This window comes from Bidens hawaiensis, unplaced genomic scaffold (assembly GCF_021521415.1).
Source record: "Bidens hawaiensis isolate Kalapana, Puna unplaced genomic scaffold, B.hawaiensis_p1.1 tig00012838_1, whole genome shotgun sequence".
NCBI classification, from domain to species: domain Eukaryota; kingdom Viridiplantae; phylum Streptophyta; class Magnoliopsida; order Asterales; family Asteraceae; genus Bidens; species Bidens hawaiensis.
Genome location: NW_027492071.1, coordinates 616,264 through 632,228, shown reverse-complemented (window position 1 = coordinate 632,228; position 15,965 = coordinate 616,264). Strand labels below are relative to the sequence as shown.

The following is a 15,965-nucleotide window of genomic DNA, read 5'->3' as shown; positions in this document are numbered from 1 at the left end:
AATCGAAGGTGCAATGAAACTATGACACGTGGCAAAAAAGCAAGCTGGCAACAGCTGTTGACAGGACGCGTGCCAGTAATTTCGCGGCCACGCGCCCGAAAAATCGTGCCCACGCGCCTGAAAAAGCGACTGGAATGACCATGTTCTGTCACGTCACCATAACTTCCTGCACGTCCTGACACAGTCAGAAGAAACCGTCGCACGACGTTTCAGATGTCTGGACTGTTCTTATCCTTACCAACCTTTCGAATTTCAAAATTCAAAATTCAAAAAGATTCAAAAGTAAGCGGGAAAATACCCCTTACCTTGGCAACCAAGTAACCATAAGACGGATGCGGGTACAGTGTTAAGGGAAAACCCTTCACATACCTAGCACCCGCAGGGAATTGACGCCAGAGGTACCTTGAAAGTAAAGTAACTGTAAGACGAGCGCGGGTACAGTGTCAAGGCAAAACCCTTCACATACCTAGCGCTCCGCAGGGAATTGAAACCAAGAAGGATCTTTTGGGCAATGCTTGTGGAAACGGAAATAACATCCCCGCATAGCGGGAACGTCGAGAAATACATTGTTTTGAGGCTCCAGGATGGAATTGGTGGTTTAAACATAATTGATCACTATGTTCAAAACCACTAAAACCTCAAGGAGAATCCACACAAGTGAGACTCAACGCTCCTGACTTGCGAGAAGGTTACATACCTACCCACATCATACCCAAAGATCAAGCAAAAAAATCGGGAATTTTTGCAAGTGACATTAGGAAATCCGCGGGAAGAATCCCCACGGAGAACCTTAAAACTAAAAACCTTTTCAAAACCCCTTGCTTAAAGTCCAAAAGTTCACCTCACTTTATTGAACATTCATGAGAAGAACATTGGACTGGGGGGACTTGAAGAGGTAGGTCCCAGCAGAGCCCAGTTGGTCCCGCAAGACTCACCTTAAACAGGGACGTCTGCGCAAAGACCATCTGCTCCCGCAGGACCCACCATGCTCATAGAACCTTACGCGCAGTACGCAAGCTGTACACGCAGGGAAAGCCTCCCAATGGTGAAGTACCCCGCCTGTTCCCGCAGTTGCGGATACAAGCCATCAGGGAAGGCTACCCGCGGACAGCAGGGCTACACGCACAAGACAATAGATACTTCAGTAGTCACATGAAGGAATGAGCAAGGCGGGAACAATCCCGCCTAAATGAGCCAGTCTGTATGATTCTGAAAGATCTTCTGTACTATACCTACCAAGGTATGGATAGGACAGACGATCTGACCAGAACAACCCATGAGCCAATCACAGGGTGACAGCTCACCGACAACAGTGCGAGGAGGAGCACCCTCTAGTACTGTTTGTCACTATTAGCCGCTGCCTACTCACCAACCCTTACTGTAGGGCGTGCGCAGCCTACAGTTGGTGAAATAGTGTTACTGTTGGCCGTAACCTATTCACCAACCAGCATGGCCTGCGTATAATCCACAGTAGGTAGGACGTGCATAATCTACAGTTGGAGGAATAGTGCAGCCGACATAGTTACTGTTGGCCGTAATCTATCCACCAACCAGTATGGCCTGTGCATAGTCCACTGTTGGTAGAACAGGAATACTATTCAGCCGGCTGTACCTTCTAGGAAACCTACCTTCGGCTATAAATACTCCAACATCTTGGAATGGTAAGATCATCTGCTATCCAGTTATCTAGCAATCTCTTAATATACACTTATATTCAGAGCAACCTAGTCTGATTCTCACGCCGGAGGGTGGTCACAAGGAGGAACCCCCCCCCTTCTCAGTGACGAGCTTACGGTGTTTGTTTTGCAGGTCTCCTGAAGAACAGCCTTCTCAGCTAGACCTCATCCGTGGGAAACATTACTTAACCCCCAGATTATCTATAATCTGTACCGGGTCACTTAGTGTTTCTTCAATCAGTATCTTGTATCATTTGCATGAATGAAAACAGCTCATATGTTGAAATGAAAATTATTGAAATCCATTATAAAACATGGCAACTAAAGATCCTTATCTCTAATTTAGAAAAATAAACTCACTAAAACATGTTTAATAGAAATATTATATACCCAGCGTAGCCTTTTTCTTCACTTGACTCAAAAGGGTAGTTGCCGACCATGACAAATTCCTAAGAATGGGCGATCATTCTCTGTTTCTGTGAGTGCTTGAAAATATAAATATATAAATCTAATCAGTAAAGTTGGTTAATTGGGCGAGTTATGTAACAGGTCAAAATAGCTTTGGGTCAGTTGGTTACTCACTTACTTGTATATAATTTTTTCCAATACTGCTATTTTATAGACACGTTACACTTGTCAGTAACTGAGCACCTACTTTCAGTTGAACTTGCTTCTTGCCTTCACTGTTGATGCGTAAATGATCTCAACATTGCCAGGTCTTCGCCCTATCTTTACTAATGGCATTTCCAGAATTTATACAAAAATTAGGGATACATGCATCGATGCCTAACTTTAGCATCTTCTTAGCGAGAAAAACCAGCAATTAATGAAGGTACATTAAGCTCCCACCATTTAGGAAATATAGAAGCACTTGAATTTCGTAAAATCTTGGGCATTAATGATTTTTTTTTTACGATTATTTGGATTATTGACGGGTCATTGGCCCACTCGATCATCTTTATTCCCCAAGTATGGAACTGTCTAGGCTAGCATATCATCGAAGGGAAGCCCATACATTAGTCCACCCCCATCAGTTCTGATCCGGAGACCACCATTATGATGAAACCCACCAAAGGTGGGAAAAAATTTAATTGCCCAACCTGAAACCTCTAATTCTTTTGTCACATGTAATACTTGAACCCAATATCTCCCCATTTTTTAAATGAAGTCTATGAATGACTCACCTCAATCACTTGGCTTTTTATAATTCGTGTTTGTGTTAAATAGCAGATTATGCTAACTTTTCCAACCTTATAGTCAATAGTCATGGTAGCATGTTTAAGAAGTTTCCTAGTTGGTGCTATGTAGATGGAACGCTATGCTTGCTAATACGATGTTTTGTGATGAGGTTTTTGGAGTTCTAACTTAAGTTAAATGCACTCTAACAAAAACTTTAAAATTTATGTTTGCACGCCTCATTTAATTTTTCTCTCTATCTTCTCATATAACACTATTTTCACTCTTTCATGTTCACTCATATTTTTTTTTTCTTACTGGGTACACATAAGAGCACCCGTTTTTAGTCAATAAAATACGAGTTGACTTAGAGCATTCCCAACCTGTCCCTCATCCACATCTTCATAATTACACTATATAACACCACTTCTCTCTCTACAATTTAATTAAATAATATTTTTTTATACTTTTATCATTACAGTTTTCTCTCTCCACCCTATAATTTACAAAAAATCACTGCATTTCCCCTAAATTTTCAAAAAATCACTACATTTTTTCTCTCCAGCCTATAATTTACACTCATAACCCCCACCCTATAATTTACAAATTCCCCTCACAAAATTATAGGGGATAGGTTGAGAATGCTCTTGGAGCATTCTCATCCCATCCCCTATCTTCAAACAAAAAATTACACTAAAACTCACTTTATTTTCTCTCTATTTCAATTAAATAATACTTTTTATACCTTTTATCATTACTTTTTCTCTTTCCTTCACTCACAACCACTTTCAAAATATATTAAAAAATTATAGGGGATGAAAAGTAACTTTTCAAATATACAGAAAAATCACTACTTTTTCTAAAATATAAAAACTCTTCACTCACAACACCCTAAATCACTTTCTAAATTATAAAAACACCCCTTACATAATATGAGGGGTTGAATGAGAATGCTCTTAGAAGTTAGGATACATATGTAGATGTAGAACCAACATGCTACAATATAAAGATCCCACACAATGACTTGGATCTTGATCTACTAGCACTAGGAAAAGGTAATTACAAGATACTCTCAAATACAAAACTAAAACATATTCAATCATAGACAGATCTAGCATAGAAGCAGAGGTATCTCGAGCATGGGTATCCCGAGATACCTCTACACAAACATCTTGATGCCTAAATCCAAAAAATTTTTAGAATACCCCTAACAATTTCTTATGAATTCGCCGTATCTTTAAATCACACTGCATATATAGAATAATAATCAACTCTCTTTTATAATAAAATCAATTTAATAAGAAAACAATACCGCAAATGTTTAAAATTTACTAAATATAAAATTCCTATCATTATGTTATTTTACAAATAAAATAATAACTCATATATTTTTTCTACTTCACCCAATTTAAAACGTGGCGTGTAGTATTGTCTAGCCGTCCAAAACAAGTAACACGTTTCAACAACCTACTGGTTCCTAAACCCGACCGTTGAAGTTTGTCCCTCACCGGCCTGACCGGCTCACATTTAAAAACTATAGTTTAGGCGACCGGCAAAATCGTCACGTTACCGTTTCCCAAAACCCTATAAATACAAACCCCTCAACTTTCATTTCTTCACCAAAACCAAAACCCTGATTAAAATGGCAAAGGTTAGCATCATGAAGAGAGCATCAGCCGTTGCATTGGTGGCGCTTGCCGCCGCTGCCACCGTCTCCGCTCAGGCTCCGGCACCGGCTCCTGATGCCGGTGCGGCGGGTTCTGTTTCGGCTTCTGGTGTGATGATTGGGGCTTCTTTGGTTCTGTCTTTGATTGTAGCTTTCAGAAACTGATGAGATAGAGTGATTGTGTGTTGATTTATATACGGATTTATTGGGGTTGTGGTATGATCCAATGTGCGTATTGGATGGATTCTTTTGCCGTATTATTGTATCACCCGAGGAGGTTATATTATATGATGAATAAATGAGTATGGATTTTAATTTAGTTTTTGTGTGATCAGTTTGTTATTTACAGTTTTGATTTTAGTTAAGCTGAGGCATCAAAAGTAATAATTGTTGCTGATATTTGTATTTGAAGAAAACCGACGTAATGGTAACTAAAATTAGGCTACTTGTGTATCATTTTGTCCAAATTCGGTCAATAAACCTGCAAATTGAGTCATCATTGAAATATTTTTGTGTCAAGAATGAAAAAGATAATAAGTCAGAATTTCCTGTATATGTAATTATATTAATAAAAAATAGATGTTAATTATATTTAAAAAAATACATAAAATTCTAGTCATATTTGACTTAACTGAAATATTTAAAACTTTGTTATCTACTTGGAATATATTTTTAAAATTAAAAACTTCGTTGGCAACCGGAAAAAAATTGGCAACGAAGACATGTTTGGAAGGACATATGAAACTCTTGATTTGTTAATATAAACGGAATCTCTCTTTATAAAATGTTTATTTTTGAAAATTTTCCTTAAATAATAAATAAATGTGGAATTGTGGCTTATGGTGATTGAAAGAAAAGTCATGGAAAAAATCGGTAGTCATGTGATGTATTTAGTATTTCTTGTCAAATAATCTTTTGGTTAAGATGTGAATGTTGAAAGCTAATAATTTATACCTGCGTCATGTAACAATTGTATCTTAGAAAATTATAACTTATAAGCGATTTAAAACTATATTATGAATTATTATTGTCATAGTCTTTGGCATTTTGTGTTACATTTTAACAAGAATAATTTTGATACAATAATGTTGTCACAACTCACATTTAGATATTTGTTCGTGTGCACACGTTTGTCAACAATACTTTCATTTCCACCTTCAATCCAGCAAAACATAATAAGTAAAACTTAATAAACCAAGCATAATCCACACAAGAATGCATATTGCCCTATAAAACTAGTTACAAGTTATATAGCTTATAAAGATGACACAATTCAGAAACACACACACTAGAAACTAGGTTACTTGCGGTTGGATTTCCTTGAACCCTTGCGGCCCTCAATCTTTTGCCTAGCAGCTTCAAACTCTTCTTCAGTAGGTTCAGAACTTTGTTGCTCTCCACCATATTTGCTAACTAGAGATGAAAACATCGAATCTAGACGTGTTTTCCTCTCACTTTGCCTTTGTGAAATAATGGCATATAAATCATTCGACTCTTTCTTTGATCTGTTAATTAGTGTTGATTACCATCATTAGTTTGCTTTTGTAACAAGTTTCTAAGTACTGTATAAAACAACGTAACTGAAAACATTGGAGATCATATATAACTCACGTCTCTTTACGGCGTAAAGGGTTTGTGGGCGGGTTTGTGTCTGACACCTGTTTAGCCCACTTTTGATATGCTTTGGTTGACTTCAACTCGCCTGCAATTAACAAAGAGTATAAAAATTATGGGTGTAAACGAGTCAAACTGTTTATTAGCTACTCGAGATCGGCTCGCTAAAAGCTTGAATCAACCCGAGCTTAAACGATCACAAGTTTAAGAATAAGCTGCGAAAGATTATTACTGAAATGATACAAAGTTCTGTAATAATAGTTACCTGCAGAAATTGCATCATCAAGGATATCCTTAAACCTATGCGAGTCGAGTTTAGGATCCGAGCACAACATGGAACAGAAAAGCATGCTCATATGGCCTTTGCATTTCTTGTAAAGATCAATTAAATCGGTTTTCTCTGATTCAGATCCTCGGTAACTAACTTCAAACTCTTCGATATCAGCCTCAGTGACCTACACTCATGATTTTTATTCGTTTTTCACCTTTTAATAATATAACAAATAACATAACCAATGTTTAGTAATAGAAAGAAACCTTTTTGTACATGGATCTGAAGAAGTCCTTCAGATTTTGAACTACATCGCCTGCAAGATCCTGTTTGATCAAAAGAAAATAACAATGCAATTATGCTCTAAATTCAAAATAATATTATTATAGTCACTAGACGTGTGAAGGATGGTTTGACGTGTTAGGTAACTGATCAAAACAGACTACTTTTAGTACTAAAAGATAGAAATGAGGGCCGGGTTAGCTTACCTGTAAACTAGTGGTGTGCATGAAACTGAAAAACTAATCTAGAAACCGGAAAAATGAATTAACAAAAAAGCCAATGATTTGGTCTTATGTTTACCTAAACGAAACTTCAGTGCGGTTTCAGTTTTAAGTGCAATTAAAAAGGAAAACTCGATCCAAACAGGTTTTGTGATTTTCTTTTTTATTTTAAATGCTAAGTAATTTGTAAAAATTAATAAGTAGTGTAAATATTGGCCTAAATGTAAAATAGTAAATTAATCATTAATTAACAAATATAATTGATCTCAAATTCAATATGTTTTCAGCCCAAAAATTGTAAGCCCAAATGGTAAACCAAAATCCAAACGATTTTTTTAACCGAGTTTTGGTTCGATTTTAGTATAAAACTGACCCGTTTGACCAATTTCCTATTTAGTTAAACTACAACTAGACACTTGTTTAGATTTAAAATAACCCAAATCAACAGGTGTTTGAAATTGATAAAAATTTGTATGAATTCAAAGTTGTGAAGTCGACTCACAACATCATCATCAACACAGCCGGTCTGGTCATAAAGTGTCCGTTTTTCCTCATCGCCAAGTATTGATACAACTTTTTGCAGTTGTTGAAACTTTTCTTTTGCATTCTACATGTACAAAACAACAAATTATAAACACATAAATAAATTGTTGAAATAAATCATTGAAATTTTCAAAAAGAAAATATATATTTCTTTTTACCTACAAATGTGTAGATATTATATTATTATTATGTAACCATTAAACTAACTTGTTCATATGTTTATTTGTAGGTTCATGAAATAAACAGATTTTGATCATTTTTTTATTTCAAAATAGATGAAAAACATTAAAATTCAATAAATTTCTTCAATTTTAGTCAAACTTTGATTATTTTTTTAGGAAAATTTGATTTTAATAATCCCCAACTTTCTGTTATCAACAAATAATAATCTCAACTTTGTTTATTCCCACCAGTGGTCTCAAATTTAAAAAAGTTGTCTCTCAATGTTCCCATGTTAAAAAAAACCTAACGGCGTTAAGTTTTTTCCGAATTTCAAACTGATATTTTAGGGCTTTTGATCGGAAGAAAGATACGAGTCAATTGATGTAAAACTTAGCTCAAAACGATACTCCAAATAGCTTAATTTTTGTTAATTTGAAGTGCAAACACCCGATTTGAAGGACTAATCAAGCCATTTGAAGCATCATTTCGAGCTAAGTTTTATGTTAATCGACTCGTATCCTTTTTCCGATCAAAAGCCCTAAAAATAAGTTTGAAATTCAGAAAAAACTTAACGTCGTTAGGTTTTTTTAAAGAGGACCATTGAGAGCTTATTTTTTTAAATTTAGGACCACCGGTGAAAATAAACAAAATTAGAATTATTATTGACCAATAACAAAAAGTTATGATTATTAAAATCCAATTTTCTTTTGTTTTATTTCAAATTTTGGTCTTTTTTTTTTTTATTTCATGGTTTAAACAAATCAACTATTATTATGTGAATATATATTTGAAGATGTTAAAGCAGACGAAATAGACCTGATCATCGGGATTCTTATCGGGATGTAAACGTAGTGCCAATTTGTGGTATGCCTTCTTAATCTCCTGATGCGACGCCGTTTTCTCTACCCCAAGAATCTGAATTTGGAGATGGTTAAATCGTAATTGAAATCAATAGGAATTTAGTTCGATTCATCATACCTCATACAAGCTCGAAGGATCGATTTCATTTTGTTGATCGTTTGTCTTCTTGCCCATTTTAATTGTTGATGCGGATTACAATACTATACTACCACCGATTGAATTGAATTGAATCAAAGCGAGACAAGACATATATAGTGAAAGCAAAACGAATCGAAATTGGGTTTGATTCCCGCCAAGTATTCCCGCCATTGCAGCAATACATGACGCTCCCCTGAATTTAAATATTTTTTTATTTTTATACATTAACCGAAGAGTTTTTCTTTCTTTTTTTCTTCAAATTGTGAACTTTTATAAACTAACGACCAAAACCATTACTTTGAATTTACACCACTCTCTTGGTTTACATTTCGATCAATTTTAAACCAAAAAAAACCTAGAGACTTGACATATCCAGTTATATCACCTTTTTTAACTTCTTTACCTTCAAACACCTATAAGTTTCTGGCCGTCCGTTAAAGACTGTCTTCAATAGCATAATTGAATGTTTTAGAAAACATTGTTTTTTATTACTTGAATAAAGGTCAATATCAATAATGACACGTTTAATAAATTATAGATTATTAATCTTTTTTTTTTTTTGTAAAGAGTGAAGTAGCTTTAATCTCATATGCAACTTATTTCCATCGGTATAATATATCCGTTATCATATATATTTAGTAGGTGTGTTGATAAATAGTTGAAACCGATCGAATTATCTAAAACAAAACAAATCGGCTGGTTGAAATACATGCGGTTTAGTTATTTACAATTTGTAGTTCAGTTAATGATTTGAAAACTTAAAACCAATTATTTACAATGATCACTTAATAGTTTTTAAATTTTAGGAACATAAAGTTATTTATATATTGTGCAATTAGGAACAATCGATGTCATGTGGTTGCACAGCGGCAATCAAGTCGTGGAATGTTGGCATCTTGGCTCGTTGGTGAAGACTCCACGCCCTTGAACCATAGCTAGTTGCTAGGTAAACAGGTAGGATAAAGATTCAATGGGTCATCAATGATGGAACGGCCGAAGATGGAATAGGGGTGGCGACCGGTAGTTGGTATTTTAGACGGCGAAGGTAACTTTCTGGTAACAAACCGAACTCTCTAACAACTAATCGTAAACCCTAGTATGAATGTGGAGGAGGGTGATCTCTTTTGTGCAAGAAAACATAAATTATCTGTAGATGGAAAACTAACAATTCAATTAAAATATATTAAATGTTATCAACAGTAGCAGTCTCTGAGATAACAACTACTTCACAATTCATATTTAGTATATATACAATTAAGAAATTGACCAGAACCATAAAACATTCATACCCATTGTTAGGTGCTTTTTTGTCTTCTTAAAACTCGTCGACTGGATTCAAATTATCTTCAAACCATAAATAATTTATAATGTATAGTTCATACGGTTGAAATATTGAAATATATATACTAAACACATATTAGGGTTGGTACCCCTTCGGGTAGTGTTTAATGTGCGACAACACCACCCCTACCATTTCTGATACTTGTGAGAGAGATCATTGTGTTTGAAGAGGAGAGAGTAGAGTTGATGATAGGTAAAATGAGTTTTGTAAAGATTGACAATTTATGAAAAGATAATTTCAATCTATAGATGATATCCTATCACACATAGTGGTTCTTGTTTTGAGAACTCGTTAGTGGTGTTTTTTAAATGAAATTTATCTTTCAAAAAAAAAAGATGATATCATATCACACATAGTTGAAGTTTAAATATGCTCGGCCGACTTAAAACTCTTAATGAGCAAAATAGCAAATCATATCTGCTCAACTCATTAAAACTTTCTAAATAAAGTAATTCAAATAATCACTTATTTGTTGCTTTTAACATATTGCAACTTTTAAAGTTATCAAAATCTTATTATTTCTTTCATACATTCTATGTAAAGTAGTGAGGGTGTTTGGGATTGCTTATTGAAACTACTTATTAGATTTTATAAGTTAAAAGGTGTTAGGGGAAGGTAACTTTTGCTACTCCTTTTAACTTCTTAAAGGGAGGAAAATGAGTTTTGAGAAGTAAGTTTAGTAAGGGGAAACTTACTTCTCAAAACTCCTTTTAACATTTTTGCAAAGTCAAAAGAAGCTTAAAATAAGCAAATCCCAAGCATGCCCTGTGTACACAACATTTCATTAGTAGCACAAGATCAAGACATTAATAATGAGAACAAATTACAGTTCAAAACACAAACAAGATCCATCAATCCATCTATCAACACATTACTAACCACCCCCACCCCCACCCACCCACACACACAAATGCACCCTTTTCTTCCAAATCAAATTTCAAACAATCTATAACCAAGGGCACCTAAATTGGCAATTTCACAAGCATTCATATTAATACTTTGACTTTGACCAAACCCCCTTATTCATATCTTATCAAGCTTTTCAGCCTTGACCACAGGGTTAGCCTTAGCTATCGCATCACGACCTGCGCCACGGTAATCAAACGTGCACTCGTGCTTATCCGAGTAACGATGAACCGAGCAGAAAAGATCACCACATTTGCAGTTGAACCCTGTTAAACCAACCCGCTTGCGACACATGGCGCATCTGTTGGGCCCCACTTTCACCTCGGGGACTTGAGTCGATGACTCTGGTGCTTGAATTGGGCCCACAATCAACTCCACTGGTTCTGCCGACTTGGCAGTCTTGACGACATCAGCACTCCCTGAACCGCCATTGATGATGTCATCGAAAGATGAAGCTGCAAGTTTGGCGTTTTCCTGTTTCAGTATCATCTCTTTGTGGCATTTGGAGCACATGTTCATGGTGGCTGCACTCCCGAAAAACCCGCAGTTGTTGATGCAAAGGATCGGGCCTTCCGGAGCTGCGGTCTCTTTGGTGGATTCCATCAGTTGACTTTCTGTATAAGATGATTCGTTAAAATGGGGGAACCATTTGTAATAATCAGATAATAAATAACTAAATATCAAATTTGGCCCTACAATAATCAGATAATTGGTTTGCAAACACAATTTCTAAAAGCGAGCACTTTCCATTACGAAATGTAACAATAGGATGATTAGTTTGCAAATGTGATCGCAAGCACCGGCTTAAAAATGTAGCATTTACAAGCACTATAAGGAGTCCACCATTAAGATTAATGAATAATTTAAAGCCTCTATTCTTCAAGATAACATCTAGTGTAGCACTTCTACTGTTAAGTAATTGAATATCATCTATAAGTATCGATACTGACCCATACTGGTAGCTCTATGCCTCTATACCTACTTATCTAATATATGCCTTATCACACAGAAAAGAGAAAAAACAAGACAGATGTGTGTGTGTGTGTGTGTGTGTGTGTGTGTGTGTGTGTAAGGGCACGTCCCTATAAAAACCAGTAATATGTTAAGGTAGCAAAACCCTCCACTAGATATATGCATATGTACATATACACACACATATACATGTACATGTAAATATACACACGCACACGCACACGCACACAAGGAGAGGGTTATACGTAAAAAAAATGGTTCTTGACCTCTTCAAACATTCTAAATATATACAACAAAATTTGTTTATTTATAGAACATACACATTTGTAGGTTATGTGTATCACGCGTAGATATATTTCCTACAGATAACCTAGGCATACCATGCACACGTGTAGGCAGACGTTTAAAAGTAAAAAAGACGCATTAAAAAATTAGCCCAATGATTTTTTATGTGAACACAGGCATTTGTATGTAAGAAGTAAAAGTTTTTAGAAACATATAAGAAAAACGTAATAAAGCAAAACAAAATCTATTTTGAGTCTGGGAGTTGCATGAATTGAAAAATATGAGATTTATCAGAAGACATTAGCAAATACTTTGCAACCACATTCAAGCTCAAGTACAATAGAAAAAAGCAAACAAGATAGCTCCCCTTCCCCAACAATGTCGAAAATATAAAATAAAAATGAATCAAAAATAAAACTTTGTGATCAGTAGTTAACTCAAGCTTTAGAACAGCATGGCATCCAATCTATACAAAAAGTTTTAGTTCTAGGTAGTCAAAGGGACAACAACAAAGCAGACTCGAGACGCAAAGGAATTGCATGTCACGTAAGCAGAAAGGAAAAAAAAAGTACATGCACAGCCAAGTAAAAAAAGAGCGAAAACGCGCGATAATTTTGATACTACTCCACATATATAGTAAAACCTTATCTATATTTAGTCATTAAAACATCTGATTAATACCAAAAAATTTAAAACCATTTATAGTATCCAATTAGAAAGAAAATGATATAATAAGCAAACAACCACAAAACCTAGGTTATCCAAGTAATGAACCAGTTAAATACTATACTTATTCTACCCAACTAAGCATTTATCATGTTAATAAAGGCCAAACCGTAGTCACCTAAATCGTGGTACGCTCGGTACGGGTACGCGGTTCGGGTACGCAATTCGCTAAAGATAATGTATTCGGTAAAAACTACGTAGGGGGGTAGGTTCATTTCGGAACGAACCGGTACGGTGTACCATGTAGTTCGGTTCAAGGTGGAATTAAAATTAAATATAAAAGTTATATATCTTAAAAAACAATTTTCAGGCTATTGTATATATATACATATATATATGTATATATGTAATTTTATGAAGATTACCTTGTAAAATATATATTTGTGTAGTAAAGTTAAGTGTTAAGTCTTATAAAGATAGAAAGTTTAGGGTGAAAAATGAAGTTGTTTTGGAAGAAAAGAGTGAAAAGAAAAGGAGTCGACGTTTCAGATTTAGGGTTTTGTAGCCACGATTCCACAAATCCAGCCAAATCTGGAAGGCGGCCAATCGAAGCGACGTTCAATCGACATACCATCGCATCTGATTAGCGATTTTTGTTCAGTCGGAGCGACGTTCCGGCGATTTCTTGTTCACGATTTAGGGTTTCTTCAGAGCAATGTTCCGGCGATTTGGATCGCGATTTCCCCGGCGACTGGTACATTTGCGTTTTGAAATTGGGTACAAAGCGTACCAATACGAAAATCGCGGCATCTTGAGCGATCTATCTGACTATGGGCCAAACAAGAAAAAATAAAGTCCGAACAAAACAAAAAGGCCCAAATAGGCAATGTTCAAACCGACTCACTTTTGACCACACAGCTTTAGTTAAACCACCATAATTCCTCACTAATTAAAGAAACAAGATTATATAAGACGACAATCCTACACATACTCACTCAGCAGCTGAAAGAAACTAACCCAGTGAGTTTTTTATAGAAAATATCATGAAAAGGTTAACGTTTGTACATGTCAAACTCCTTTAAATGTGCATCACACAAAAGTATACCAATGATTGCCAAGAAAACAAGACAAACGAATCAGATACAAGCAATCTTATTTCAAATTTGCTTATAACCGTGTCTTAAACGAACAGATACAGTAGATTCTATTTATCGAATACAACGGTAAGAACCATAAGAACTAATCAAAACTATGAATTTAAAACATACAAGTTGACTTTTATAAAATTGTGATCTATATCGAAAGGTTTGATACAGTTTTTAAGCATTTCACATTGAAAAAGTCAAGAAAATAGCATACGCACAGTAAAAATCATGAATTTGTTGCTTTTAAAGCTTCAAAATTTATCAAACACTTCAATAAAAATATATATAAAAAAGACAAGTTTGTGAATTTATCAACTCATATAATTCAAATTATGCATCTAAAATCCATCAATTTTCATAATTGGATACAAATCCCCAATCTAACAAAGAACAAAAGATAAACCCACATATAATTGTCAATTCATCATCATATACAGATTTCAAAACAGCCCATAAGCAAACGCCTAATTCATACCCCAAAATTAAACAAAACCCTAATTTCAAAATAACCAAAATTAGCTTCCAAATTCACCACAACAACCAATCATCAATCGATTAAACAGATCTAACCCACAAAAACAAATACACACATACACCAATTGCACCGATCTCCATGTGAATTAAATTCCCCCAATTGAATCAAAAAAAGGAATAATTAAGGAAAAAGAAATCGATTGACCTGAAATTGAGCCGATTAAACGATGGATGGTGGAAGGAATCGAGAGAATTTGGTATCGAAATCGAAGAAGAAAGAAGATTGAATTGAATTGATTTGATAATAATATTATTAATTTTAATATTGTGATGTAGTTGGAGGAGTATTTAAGAATTGCCTTCTCCGTGTCAACAAAACAAAACGCTTGTTTTCTGGTGAGGCCCAAATTGGCCTTCTCCCAGCCACTAATTTATTACCTCTTTGCCATTATCTTTTTTTTTTTTTCAAATTTAAAATTTAAATTATACAATTAAAATGTTTAAAACTTGTTAAAATTAGGATATGGATATACACCTATGCTACATTGTTTTCCAAAAATGTTTTGGGAGACTAAAAAATCAAGCAAACAAACAAAATGAAAAAATTGTATTCTGACAAGCTGCCAGTTATACTTTGATACGATACAGTGAATTTTAACTGATTACTTACTCAACGGGCTTTAAACGGTGCATGACTATTTACTATAATACTATTTAGAGAATAAGAAAAGAGGGTTTTATGGTTTTGGAAACTCGAGTAATTGCCGATTTATATGGTTGTAATTTATTCGATGCATCGAACAAAAATTTAATTCCAAGCATTTTTATTTTTAAAAGTTACTATGACAACTTCCTTTTTTCTTTATAGTTAATGAAACAATTGTCTCTTGTCTCATAATTCATGTATATAATTTTTAATATTCTAGTCAAACATTTAGGGGGTGTTTAGTACAAAGAATGGAATTGTAGAGAAATGGAATTGCAGAGAAAGGGAATTGGTCTGGAGAATGAGAATTGACTGTTCTGTTTGGTAGTACAGAGATTTCAGTAGAGAAATATAGCTGAGAATCATTTCTCTTGTTTGGTACATAGGAAATAAACAGAGAATTATATCAACTTTATCATTAGCACAAGCATTTTTTTCTTAACAAATATTTATTAAAAAATAAAAAACATATAAAAAGATGCATAAATTCCAACCAAAATATGCATTGATCAAACCAATTCACATACAAAACATAGTTTTTAAGCAAAAAACATCAACCATAGTTAAAACCAATTCACATACAAAACATACTTCAACCATACACAACTATCCCATTGAACCATCGGTATACAACTCGACCATCTCAATTTTCTCTTCTATTGTCAACGCAAGAAAAGAACGTCCTAGATCCACATCTTTACCAATCAAATGAGCTGCTTTGAACCGTTTTTTCGTAGTGATACCTGGTAAAGCTTTCAACTCATCACTAACCTTTTCATAGATTTCACGAGCCTCCATACCTTCTTTGCTAAGTTGTTCACCCACCATCTCCCCAAATCGAAGCAAAACTTCCTTGATA

At 34.8% G+C, this 15,965-nt stretch overlaps 2 protein-coding genes across 2 annotated transcripts; both read right to left on the bottom strand.

Moving 5' to 3' along the window:
• Window positions 1–5,679: 5,679 nt before the first annotated feature.
• LOC143542407 (chaperone protein dnaJ 6-like) lies at window positions 5,680–8,651 on the bottom strand. The gene is made up of 7 exons (XM_077034998.1): window positions 8,590–8,651; window positions 8,428–8,526; window positions 7,409–7,513; window positions 6,670–6,729; window positions 6,398–6,587; window positions 6,130–6,220; window positions 5,680–6,023 (listed from the first exon to the last, which is right to left on the bottom strand). Exons 1-7 carry the CDS (start codon window positions 8,644–8,646, stop codon window positions 5,819–5,821), a joined length of 807 nt encoding a protein of 268 aa, XP_076891113.1. The 5' UTR covers window positions 8,647–8,651; the 3' UTR covers window positions 5,680–5,818.
• Window positions 8,652–10,836: 2,185 nt separating this feature from the next.
• LOC143542406 (zinc finger A20 and AN1 domain-containing stress-associated protein 4-like) lies at window positions 10,837–14,790 on the bottom strand. The gene is made up of 2 exons (XM_077034997.1): window positions 14,606–14,790; window positions 10,837–11,472 (listed from the first exon to the last, which is right to left on the bottom strand). The coding sequence occupies exon 2, from the start codon at window positions 11,459–11,461 to the stop codon at window positions 10,976–10,978; it is 486 nt and encodes a 161-aa protein (XP_076891112.1). The 5' UTR covers window positions 11,462–11,472; window positions 14,606–14,790; the 3' UTR covers window positions 10,837–10,975.
• Window positions 14,791–15,965: the final 1,175 nt, after the last annotated feature.

What these genes read in the sequence shown, in the direction of transcription:
- LOC143542407 (XM_077034998.1), bottom strand. Translation starts at nt 8,646, where the DNA reads ATGGGCAAGAAGACAAACGATCAACAAAATGAAATCGATCCTTCGAGC. An exon ending in ATCCTTCGAGCTTGTATGAG is followed by an intron (nt 8,527 to 8,589) that starts GTATGATGAATC and finishes CTCCAAATTCAG; the next exon opens with ATTCTTGGGGTAGAGAAAAC. An exon ending in CCTTTACGCCGTAAAGAGAC is followed by an intron (nt 6,024 to 6,129) that starts GTGAGTTATATA and finishes ACTAATTAACAG; the next exon opens with ATCAAAGAAAGAGTCGAATG.
- LOC143542406 (XM_077034997.1), bottom strand. Translation starts at nt 11,461, where the DNA reads ATGGAATCCACCAAAGAGACCGCAGCTCCGGAAGGCCCGATCCTTTGC.